The 13,081-nt window shown below is 41.6% G+C and overlaps 1 protein-coding gene across 1 annotated transcript in view; it reads right to left on the bottom strand.

The window, feature by feature from the left end:
• Positions 1 to 7,512, bottom strand: part of LOC139912490 (thromboxane-A synthase-like) — a 34,983-nt gene extending 27,471 nt beyond the window's left edge. The window contains exon 1 of the mRNA XM_071900312.2: positions 7,412 to 7,512. Coding sequence (XP_071756413.2) covers positions 7,412 to 7,512 — 101 coding nt within the window. The remainder of the gene's footprint in view (positions 1 to 7,411) is intronic.
• Between the last annotated feature and the right edge of the window lie 5,569 nt (positions 7,513 to 13,081).

The raw sequence follows: 13,081 nt of genomic DNA, 5'->3' as shown, positions 1-13,081 counted from the left end.
TATAGCGCTTTTCAAAACAAAGTTACAAAGTGCTTTACAAAACATGATAAAAGAGTACAACATACTCAGGAGTCCAACATTGTCATAAATAAGATAAAAATAAATAAAACATGAAGCATAGACACCAAATAAAACAAAGTTTATAATAAAAGTAATAAGATAAAAGTGATAAAAATAAATGAAAAACAGACAGAAATACTGTAAATACTATGAAAAAGCCTTCCTGTAAAAGTGGGTTTTAAGAAGCGATTTAAAAGAATGCAATGACTTTGCTAGCCTAAGATCCTCAGGGAGGGAGTTCCACAGCTGCGGGGCTCGAACAGCAAATGCCCGATCTCCTTTTGTGACAAGGCGGGCTTTTGGAACATTCAGGAGGGTCAAACCTGAGGAACGCAGGCAGCGACTAGGCTCATATGGAGCTAATAAATCTAAAATGTAAGTAGGAGCAAGGCCATGTAAGGCTTTAAACGTAATCAGTAAAATCTTAAAATCACATCTATACCTAACAGGTAACCAGTGAAGAGAGGCGAGGATGGGTGTGATATGGTCTTGTCTCTTGGAATTTGTTAAAAGTCTGGCTGCTGCATTTTGTACGAGCTGGAGACGGGAGATGGCCTTTAGGCTGAGCCCAGAATACAGGGAATTACAATAATCCAGTCGCGATGAAATGAATGCATGGATGACTTTTTCAAGGTCCGTTTGAGACAGGAAAGTTCTGATTTTTGCAATGTTTCTAAGTTGGAGAAAGCATGATTGAACTACCTTAGTGATTTGTTTGTCAAAGCAGAGCTCGGAGTCAAAGATTACTCCCAAATTGCGGGCGGACTGTTTAACATTGGAGGATAAGCTCCCTAGGTTCTTTTGCCAGTCACAAATCGAGTTAGGAGAGCCAAATAGAATGACCTCAGATTTGGACTCATTAAGTCGGAGGAAGTTTTGTGACATCCAGCACTTGATATCCGAGAGACAAGCCATAACACGTGAGAGGTTATCAGTTGCACCGCTTTTAAGCGGGACATATAGCTGGGTGTCGTCTGCATAGCAGTGGAAATTAATATTATACTTGCGGAAGATCTGTCCCAAGGGAAGCATATAAATGGAAAATAATAAAGGACCAAGAATTGAACCTTGGGGAACACCACATGAGAGGGGGGCTGGGGATGAGGAGACTTCTCCCATTACAACAGAGAAGGACCTGTCAGAGAGGTAGGAGCGAAGCCAGGCAAGAGAAGTGTCCTTTATGCCAACACAGTTTTCCAGGCGTTTTATCAGGATACCGTGGTCGACTGTATCAAATGCAGAGCTCAAGTCAAGCAGGATTAAAATTGAACAGGCCCCAGAATCAGCTGCGAGCAATAAGTCATTTGAGACCTTAATAAGAGCTGTTTCTGTGCTATGCTGGGCACGGAATCCTGATTGAAATTGCTCAAAGATGTTACTGTTATTCATAAATGAAATTAATTGTGAGGCAACAGCCTTTTCTAAAATTTTTGATAAAAAAGGTAAGTTCGAAATTGGTCTAAAATTATTAAAAATGAGAGGGTCAAGTGTAGGTTTCTTCAGGAGAGGTCGGACTATTGCATGTTTAAAACTGGAGGGGAATGAGCCAGTAGACAATGAGCAGTTAGTAATTGAAAGAATATTTGGACCAATTGTCTGAAATACCTCCTTCAGAAACCTAGTGGGGATGATATCTAATTGACAAGTAGATGAATTTAATTGAGAGATTATCTCCTCCAAATCCAGCATAGAAATTTGTTTAAAGTGAGTCATATTGGCAGAGGGTTCAGTACAGATACAGAGGTTTCTGGATTCCGGTGCAATCTGGAGCCTTATGTCATCAATTTTACTTAAAAAGTGTTGGAGAAACTGCTCGCATTTCTCAGTGGATGCTTCCATATGCTGACTAGGAGGAGGACTAACTACTGAGTTGATTGTTTGGAATAAGACCCTGGGGTTGTGGCAGCTCTTAACAATCAAATTTGAGAAATAGGAATACCTTGCTTCCTTAACTGCATGCTGATAGGCCAACATCAAACTTTTAAGGGTGACAAGAGATACCTTGAGTTTGTCTTTTTTCCATTTCCTCTCAGCTCTCCTACATTGCCTCTTTAGGTCTCTTGTGTGGTCATTTAGCCACGGCAAGGCGTTGGGTTTTGCACTTTTCATCTTAAAAGGGGCGATGTCATCAAGGATGGTCAGGCATGTTCTGTTAAAATTATTTACTAGATCATTAGCAGAGAGCCCGTGCTGATTAAAAGTATTGCTGGCAGAAGCAGTTAGAAACATTTGGCAAAAACTGCTAGCTGACTTGTGATTAAAGAAGCGAGAGCAGATACGGGTAGGTGGCTTAGGAGTAGGAAGCGGGAGCAGTGTATGAAAAATCACAGCCTTATGATCAGAGACATTAAAATCTAGCAATTCAATATTGTTTAAAGAAACACCATGGGACAGCACAAGGTCAAGAGTGTGACCCTTATTATGAGTAGGACTATTAATAGACTGTACAAGATTAAAAGATTCAAAAAGGTTAATAAAGTCAGCAGTAAAACATGACAGGGAGGGGCAACAGACATGTATATTAAAATCACCAAGGATAAGAACTCTATCATATTTGGCCATAATGAATGAAAGAAGTTCAGAGAATTCCTGAATAAAAACAGTGTTAACTTTAGGTGGTCTATAGATTAAAACACACAGTACAGGGAGCTGGCCATTTAGTAAGAAACCCAGAGACTCAAAAGAGGAGTAGCTATTAAAAGAGACAGGGGAACATTTAAAATTGTTATTGAAGATGACGGCTACCCCACCTCCACGGCCTGACAGTCTGGGTTGATTAAAACAGGAGTAGTTAGGGGGACTGGCCTCAGTTAGTGGGACACAGTATCCAGGGCTTAACCAGGACTCAGTGATAAAAAAGAAGTCAATATTGTTCCTCATAATAAAATCTTGGCATATAAAGGATTTGTTTACAAGAGACCTCACATTAAGTAGACTGAACACAGCCGAATTCCTAGTTACGGGTTCAACAGTAGGTACAGTTGAGGAGTGTGGTTGAACATGTAGTATTTCAGACTTAGCAGTAGTTGGAGTAGGTAGAATGGGAACTAAGTATGCTCTTTCTGCAAAATTAGCAGAGCAGCTGGGTCTGTAGTTGACACGGTTCGAAGTGACCCTAACATGAATGTTGTTAGAGGAGAAGTGATCAGCAGGACCCAGGGAGAGATGCTCGAGATTATGGACAGGTGTAGCTGCCAGAGTGGGGTCATACTGAAGTAAATATCAGTCAGAGTTAAACGCAATATACTGGATAAAATTGTGAACAAGTTGTTTAGTACCCTTCATGTTGGGGTGCAAGCCATCCGATTTATAAAGATTATGCCTGGTCCAAAAACAGTCAAAGTGACTAATAAAGCCGTGACCAGTTGCAGCGCTAAAGGATTTTAGCCATTCATGTAGACTAAAAAGACGGCTGAATCGCTCCGGGCTTTTTGAATGAGTGGGAATGGGGCCAGAAAAAACACAGGTTTTGCCCAGGCTCTGGATTGTGATTGCTAGGGATTCTAGTTCGTCGTGAAGTTTGACCGATTGTTTGTCCATGACGTCATTTGTGCCCACGTGGACAATCAGTGTGTGAGCTGACGGATGAAGGTCTGTGAGCACTGGAGAAAGTTCGATAATGTCTGCTACTTTACTACCAGGGAGGCAGTAGGTAATAACACCCGGGAGCTCAACAGATCTGATTATGGAGTCGCCAATAATCAAAATTTCAGGTGGCCTCTGCTCACAGCCACCGTCATACACGGAGAGATTGGGGGGAAATGTTACCTGGTTAGCAGACTCAGTGCTAGCCGCACCAGCGGATACTGTGCTAGCCGTGCTAGCCGCGCTAGCAGACCTGTTGCAGACCGGGGGAATTGCGATTCGGTCTGCCGTCAGCGGAGAGGAAAGCAGAGCAGGGGAGACGACAGCTGAGTCCACTAGATTGTAGCTGGAGTCCGACACTGGAGCTGACATTCGGGGACGCTTGCAGCTCGGAGAGGTGGACCGAGAGTTGGAGGAGCTGCAGGGCGAAGAGCGTTTCTTGCACGAAGTTGTGAACTGGTTACTTCCGACTGCCAGTGGAGCTGCGTCCTGGATTAGCGTAGCAAGAGGGGCGAAGTGATTAAATAGCTCCAGCTCATCATCACCGTGTGGATCGAAAAGAGGAAGGGAAACTCTTCTCCCTCCCTTCACCACCGAGGCCCAGGTCGAGCAGCCAGCATTGGGAGTAACGGCATCCTGGTCCAACACAGTCTCCTCAGCGGAGGAAAACCGGCTGTCCACAGGCTCCAGGCTGGCCAACCGGGAACTAAGGTCCGTCTGGCGCCGAAGCAGATCCTCGATGAGAAGCTCGATGGACCGCAACTCAGTCTTTATGACTGATATCTCCTTCGAAGGAGCCATGGTAGCTCGGCACAGACCCAGAATTGGTCCCGTTGCGAGGATCTGGTCCCGGTAAGCTTGAGCTGAGAAATGTCCCTCCCGGTAGTCAGATCAATGTAATCGGCTGTAAGAACAGGGTTGTCAGGCTTAGCCACCAGGCTAAAAACAAGCCTAGCTAAGCTAGTGAGCAGACAGAACGCCATAGACAATCTGCTTCCTGTTTACAATGGCGGTGTACCCGCGTTCATATGAGCTGACTGGTCTCTCCAACTTCTCTACCCTTGACAGTGGTATCTCATATACTGTCATGGGCCACATTAGCCGAGGCAATAGGCCAAACTGCAAACACCACAACTTTAGCTTGCCTGGTAACCTTGATCTCCCTGTGTCCTGAATACCTCCAACCAGCTGCTGTCGTATCTCCTGAACCTGGTCCCTATCACTCAGATTTAGCTTCCTCATCTATGTAAAACATTTTGCCTGCTAGCTTCCCCTTAACAATGGATATGCTCCTTGACTTACTTGGTTTAACTTTCATCCTAGCCTAATTCAGGTTATCATTCAATTTATTCAGCAACCTTTTTGCACAAGGAGCTGTAGTCGTTACCGTAGTCATATCATCCATATATTCCCTAATAGGTGGGAGGCGCAGCCCTCCCTGCTCAGCCCTTCCCCACCTAGTACCCAGTGGGTACTAGGTGGGGAAGGGCTAGTACCCACTTTGACCCACTTTTGATGCCCTAATAATTACCTCCATTCTTACTTGGATAGATTATCAATTGCGTTACAAGTTTCACACTTTTCACAAGTTTTACTTTGGAATTTCCTGGCTTTTTGAAAGTGATTGGTCAGCGCAGCGAATTACTCGTGTCCCTTAGAAAATGAAGGACGGCAGAATTGGTCGGCAGCCAATACACATTCAGCGGGCCATCGGCGTAAAAGATAAGGAGCACAAGCCTGTGACTTACGCTGCGCGTTCGTTCTGCAGCCGTGGCGATAGGCGCGTCTGTGTGGCCAACTGTGGCGGACCGCCAAGGCAGAATATAGATATTGGGGAAGACTGGCAGATCATAGATGAAGATGGATGGTCAAATCACGTTATACTGTATTTCTGTATATGGGGAAAACAGGGTGCCGGAACGCTGTTCCGGATCGTTCCGGTCCAATTTAGCCCCTGGGCTATGCCTGTCTTTATAAAAGACAAATATTTAAGCACCTTAATTTTTCGATTAATGAGCTGAATATTGAATATTCCAGCTTCATCCATGGCTCTGTGCTCCAAAAAACAAGAGCCTAGGGTTATTTGATTTAATTTTGGTTTGCTGTTAAATATTGTTTTATCATTAGGCTATTCCTGTTAGAGGCACGTAGCCTGTTCAGCTAAATTGTTGCCTCTTTATTTGTAGAGAAATTGAATTGAATGATGATGTAGCCGTGAGAAGAATTTGAATGGGCACTGTGGGTGCCCTGCAGCCACGGCCAACAATGCAGAGCATGAGTTTTCATTCCTGGTTCTCGGCCAGGGATTGTTTTACACCTGGGATGACAGGTGAATGCAATGAACTAGCTGGTGGGAAAGAGTACCAGCACTCTGGCTTTGCAGGGGCCTCATACATGAAACGTGCGAACAATCAGATGAACGTTTCCATGAAAACATTTCAGCATTCATCATTTTTTTCTTACCTGAATTTGTTGGTATGAATTATATACAAATTATATACAATTTGAAACACTTGTTAGCTGATTGATAAAGTGATTTATTATGATATAAAGACCACGGCATATTTGCTGTTATTGGAGCAGATTTCCATGCTATTGCTGGCCTGCCAAACATCATAGGAGCAATAGACTGTGTGCATCACAGAATCGTCTCCAAGCACATTTCCCCATTTAAATCACAAACAATACCACTCTATAAACATTCATTTAATCTGTGACGCCAACATAAACCTCCTAAATGTGGTTTCCCGCTGGCCAGGAGAGATCCACGACTCGTTGGTGCTGCAGAACAGTAGAGTGGCCGTGCGTCTTGACCAGGGTGCATTGGACTGAATGGAAGTTAAATTAGCCAGAGTCTCAAAGCGAACTAGTTTGTTTCTAGGTGATAGAGGTTATGCCTTGACCCAATGCCGGAGTGGGTAAGAAACGGGAAGATTGTAGTAGGGCCGATGACGGAGCCAGTCTATTCTCTTTCATAGCATAGGTCAGGTCTTGCATTGCCATTATGAAGTGAGCAAATAGAATGTTTGCAGGTATGTGTGTGTGTGTGTGTGTGTGTGTGTGTGTGTGTACCATTAACTATAAAAAAAATCAGTGATTTCATGGGAAAAAGTCATTGCAGAGTCACTGCACAAAAACTATTCAGAGAAATAGGGAATTTCCAGAACCAGAGGTCAATTGGGTGAGCTTCATCTTATCTGTACTTGTTCACAGTGATGTGGCATAAAAGGGCAAAATTCATAAAGCCTCTTGAAGTAGGGTCGGTCTGTGAACAGTTTTCTTTTTGATATAAGGACGATCACCACAGAGTAGATGTAAGAATAGATCAGATATCTTTGAGATTCTCTGTGAAAACAGGTCCAGTGTCCCAAACATAATATTCTACAAGCAGAAATCATATGATTTTCAATTGCATCAACTTGGCAAAGTTAGAAGGAGGTAAAAGCAGACTAATCTCGTAGGCTATCACAGGTGCATTAAATTGTATGTATGTAATTAATTGTGATGTAATGTAATGTATGTAAGTAAATGTATTGGTTTTCTGGATGATGATACCTGGGATCTCCATGGATGGGTCCCTCCAGTAAAATCTGACCATTTCCAGCACTCAAGCACACATCGTCATCTCCACTCGTATTTATCGAGATCATTATCTCAGAATTAAGAGATTATTATCTCAGAATTACAAGACTGTTTCTCATAATTATGAGGAAAATATGCTTCTGTTCTCAACCTATTGAGCTCAAGGCAGAAAGCAGTGACTCACCAGTAGAGAAGAGCCAGAAAGATTAAGAAGAGGCTGAGTGACACGGACAATCCACTGGCCTTGACCTGGAAAACCTTTGGAAGGTCAATTACAGCCTCCATGATGGACAAAACACCTCTCAGTTGTGCTCCTATGAAGAGAGGAGAAGCAGAAGAAAAGATTAGGTCTGTGTAAAAGTTGTTGATTATATGGTTATGACGCACTGATTAAGACTGCAGGTATTTTAACTGTAGACAGATTGCCTCTGGGTGAGAGAAAGAGTTTCTAAAAGTATGTCTTAAGAAAATTAAGCACGCTATTGGTTTTAATGGTACAGTCAATGTGCCAGTTATCCAAACAGGAATTCCTTAGGCTGTAGTCCCTGATTAAGGCAAGTTTCCAGTGTAAATACTGTGCACATCTTAAACTGGGTGGGTCAGTCGCCTTAGAGCAAAACTGTTTTTCCATGGAAATTTCCATTGAAAAGTCTGTGGTTTGATATATGTCAGTGAACAAGATAATAAGACACTAATTCTAATATGTAAAGTAGCCTATAATTGGCCCTGAGGGGCTAACGGTGGAATGCAGCAGTGTACAGTTTGGGGTCTTTCATGACCCGCTCAAAATCATGACAAAGTGGACCACAATACCATAAAGTATAAACAGGTTTATTGCAAACTAAATCATAAATCACAAACCAATATGATGTAGTGTGGTCTATCAGTATAGTCAGTATGCCAGTAGGGTGTTACATGGGTGAGAATGGATGTGGTGTGTGTTGGGCGTCAAACATAAAATACAAAGGAAAACCAAGAGCTAAACTACAAGGTGCTGTCCATGGCCATGCTGTTGTGATAGAGACCAAGCCCAAGCCCAGGGTCTCATGGGCTTTATAGGCCTGCCCACAGGTGCGTCATTTTAGGAGTAATCACAGCCACTCCTTCCTCTCCACTGGGCCAATCTGCAGCATAGAAATGAAGCACACAGAAAAGACACCAGGGAGAGAGAAGCAGGGCTGGGGAAATAACAGGGCCATGACAAAAGGTTAGGGGTCAGTAACAACTGAGAGTGTTTTCCACTGACACAAGAAAGGCAGAGGGAAAAGAGGAAGAAAGATGCTCCCTGAATTTGTCATGTACAGGCTCCTTGACTTCCCTCAAAGTTCATTTTCAGCGTTTCCATGCAGCCCAAATGAACACAATGAGATGCCTGAGATAAGAAGAGATGAGCAGGATGTGTAATGTAGCCTACATAAAGACACCTGGAAATGTTTTGTCCCGCTATTTGTTCCTGGTAGAAATGAGACCAATTGATATGAAGAATGAGAGGTAGGAATGAAAGAAGGGGAGACTGATCGCTATATTGTTTTCATTCTGTCAGGTAGTATAGCCGCTGGGCTCACTCCACCCTTTGTAAATGATGGCTCAAATAGCACTTTTGTGGTGTGGTGTTTATTTAGTGCTCCAAAAATACCAACAAAACCACCAGTGGAAAAAAGAGTTATTTTCAAAAATATTTACAAGATATTTACAATGCCAGCCTATTGGACTGCTATACATACAAGCTCGCCCTAGCAACAGCCAACCACAAGCCTCCTCAAGCCCTGGAAACAGGGACTTCTAAATGGTAAGCCACATCTACCAGGTGTACCAAATATAAAATAAATTTATTAACTCCCAATACACTTTTATAATGATACACTGATACACAGTTTAAAAGTATTGTAAGGCATAAACGTAAGAAAAACTACAACAAAATATACCATGGTATGCCCAATACCATGCAAGCATGCCTTTTCGTGGGAACGACATCTTCTTAAGCCGTCCTGAAACAGCAACTCTGTTTATGGAAAGCATCCAACTGGTCTACTGTATGTGATCTGTCAGGTTGAAGAGTCAGTCAAACATGTAATATGAATATGAGGAGGAAAGGGAACAAATGTAAGACAAATTTACAAAGGCGGGAATCCGGGAATTTAATGTGAAGACAATATTGAACTTATCAAATGGCACATGTTGTTTTCTTTGAGTTTATTAAAGTGTCTTGAGAGCTGAAAGGAGTGAGGTGTGGACTTCAATAAGCAACCTGATGAAGGAGAAGAGGCTGGCACAGAAACCATCTGCAGTGACAACAGGGAAACAGCCACCAAAGAAGAGGAGGACGCCCGTCTTCTTACTTGGTTCTGTACATGTCAGGCTGGCACGCATTGCACCCAAGTACCTGTCGACACCTGCAACCACAGTACCTTGTGAGAGGTTGTTCTCACTCTCAGGGCACATCATCCAAAAAAGGGAGCTGCTTTGACCCCCAATCAGTAGCTGGCTCACTGTAAAGTAGACTGTAGAGTACAGTAGGTAGAATTGGGGTGAAAAAGATTCAACATTCTGAATTCTCAGCAGGATTTTTCTGTTTTTTAATTTTGCATATTGAAAAGACTGTTATGGACCTTTTTGAAATTCAACTGGCACTTTAACAGATTTTTTTTGTTGTTGCTGGTTAATTATTTTAGTTTGTTGTGTATAATAAAATGGAGTCTTTTTTTTGTCTATTTCCTTCTAAGCTGATGTAGCCTTTTTTGATGGTCTTGGTGGTTTTGAAATTCAGCTGTAGCTTTTGTTATTAAGCAGTAATACTTGATTTAAAATATGCTTCCTTTGTGTTGATTCTACATTCATTTGGTGATTTAGTGATTAATTTGGTGATTCTACATTTAAATATCCATGATTACAAGCTTCAGTCTTAAGGGAAAAAAGAGCGATTAATAGCTATTAATCACAGCAAATTCTGCGATTGATTAGTGAATTTTTTTTTATTGATTCACAGCCCTAAAAAAATACCATTGTCTATATCAAAGAGCATTTAAATACATAATAATAAACCAGAAGTCACATGATTTGAAAGTAAATCAATGCAAAGAAAAAGAGACAAAACAATCATTGTTCAAGATACGTCAATGGACACAATGAGGCCAATCAAACGTGTATATCACTAGTGCTGGTAAACATACGTATATGTCAGTAGTGATAAAATATATAAATAAAAATAAATAAAATATAGTCACACATAGTCATTCACTTCATGACACTTCATACAACATACCATACACTTTATTACAGCTCCCTGTACTTACCCGTTATTCAATGTTCATCTAAGTCAGTTTTCCAGATAGTTATACTGTCGCTCCTTTATTGCAACCATTGCTGATTCATGTCTTCCATTGCTCAACTCCTGTAATTGCTGAAATATTGGTCTAACTATTAGTATTGTATATGCTCATATGATCATCTATTCCTGTTACCACTGATTCATCACAATTCAACCATAGACCTACCTCTTGTATATATTATATTCATTTGTTTTTACCTGATTATGTAGTGTGCTTAAGTCTAGTAAAAAATATATTCCTTTACATAAAGTCATCTCCTGTGTTCATTGTGTGGGTTTAAATTCAAGCAAGCTCACAATTCAGTCCTCCAGATGAGACCTGTTGATACTGTCAGTTACCTGGTGCCACATTCTTTAGTTCTTACTGAAGCTAACTCTAAATTGTATTGATATCAGACACCATCAATAACTACTTGCACTACACCTGATACTACTCCTATGCTCACTAATTTTAGTCTTCAGATTTCTACTAGTCAGGGGTGGACTGACATAAGTACTGTAGTTTATCTAGACCCAAATAATTTCACAGAATAACTGCTTAATAAAGGCAATAGCCGCAAAAACCTGACAGCACACTGTTGGACTATAGCCTACATTCTGAGATCTGTTTACATTATCATTCAGCATCAGCAAGAATAGTAAAAACCTAGCACATTTGGTATGCTTCCAAGTATCACTCAGGGTTCATCAAAGCCACACATCCGCAAATGACAGGTGAAGCAGCCTGAACAGCATGGCATGGAGGCCTCCACCAACCAGCACATAGAATAGAATAGAATAGAATAGAATAGAATAGAATAGAATAGGGCTGACTAGGGTCGATTTAGGTCTGAACACATCTGTAAGTTTGTTGCACTTAGCTGCATCAGCTTGTAGCATTTATTTCTTACATATTTTTTCCACTCCACCTTTATATTTTTTTGCTGTTGGTAGGCCTATTTTAACAACTGCACCAAAACTATCACTCTAACTGTCACGATCTCAGCCCTAGCCCTTGTGTCCTGTCATTGTCTGCCCCTGTCTGCTCCTGTTGTCCGGTCCATCACTTCCTTTCACTCCCCAGTCCTGCCATTCTCCACCTGTCCACCAGATGCCCTCGGACTTTCCTCCCTTCTGTGCTCCTTCCCTCCACACCTGCCCTGCATCACCCTCGTTAGCCAAGTTACCTTGTTCCCTCTTCTCCTGCCTCTGCCTATCACCTCCCGGACTCTCCCCTGCTAGCCAGCTGTCCCTCATTTGTAATCTGTGTGTGTATATCTAGTCTTGTTTCCTTGTAGTCTGTGCCAGTTCGTTGTTCAGTGTTCACGCGTGTGTTACCTGCGTTGTCCTGTCCTAGTCTACTAAGACACGATCAGGTTTGGACTTTCTGTTCTCGTTGTCTTTCGTCCTGTTTTCTGTTATCTGCCTTTTTGGATTGCCTGTTTTAGTTCTGGACTCCGCCTTAGTTTTTCATTAAAGCTCTTGCTTCTACCAAGTTCTCTCTCTGCCGGTCATTGCGTTTGGGTCCAGTCCCTGAGTTTCTCCACATGTGTGACACTAACATCTATCACTTCACACTGTTAGCTAGAGTGTGTTAGTTATTTTTGATTAATTTCCACTTTGACCTCAACCATGGGCCAGTCCAACTTTGGGAGGGGCTGCCATGCAATCAACCCATACCTGTCTTAATATCACACTGCTGTCAATCAAAGATGTAGCGTATTTTTCAACACACAGGTGAAACATTTGCATTTATTGATGATAGCAATCACATAATGAAGCCTTGCTTCACCCTGTAGACGATAATAATAATAATACAGATAGGCTTCAATCAACAATAGAACAAAATTGGATGAGTGGCTAACATGAGGAAAATACTTTGTTGACCTACAGTACCATGTGACTAGCCAGCTCTGTAGGAGTGGGGAGCCAAGGAGGTTTATAATGGCAGCAGGAGTTTGTTGCAGACAGAGAGAGGGGCATTCAGTCGTAAGATTTGTAATTTATAGCAATTTTTTTGTTTCTACCAAACATATGGACTTAGATAATACTAAATAAAACTCATTAACACTTTTGAGTGGAGTAGGACTAAATTAGTTGGAAACTCCTGATTCCAGGAGGAATTAACATTGTGGGTCTGCTGGTCAGACACAATGAGCACATGAGGAGGATAAATGCGTTTAACAATTTATTGCAGGACATGAAGTTGATATGACAGGATGTTTGGTTCTTGATATTACTTGATTGGTTTTCTAAAACAGACATAGGAAATATTATTTCTACTAGTAATCAACACAGTAGAATTTACAAGATAAACTTAATGTGAACATTCCAACATCCACACAGGCATGTTTACTAAAATAAAAGGATAACTGAATTCAATTAGGAATCATGGTCATAGATTACATAATAAAGAATAACAAAGTCTGCTGAATTAAAGATGAACAACAGAGTTTTCCATGTAAACAATGTGGATTTGTTTATATTCATAATTTCACTCATACAGACATGGAGTATGTTGTTAGAACTCAATGCCTATGTTGAATA

Source organism: Centroberyx gerrardi, chromosome 4, assembly GCF_048128805.1.
Source record: "Centroberyx gerrardi isolate f3 chromosome 4, fCenGer3.hap1.cur.20231027, whole genome shotgun sequence".
Taxonomy (NCBI): Eukaryota; Metazoa; Chordata; class Actinopteri; order Beryciformes; family Berycidae; genus Centroberyx; species Centroberyx gerrardi.
Note: the sequence above shows the minus strand (reverse complement) of the source record. Positions and strands in the feature narration are given on the sequence as shown.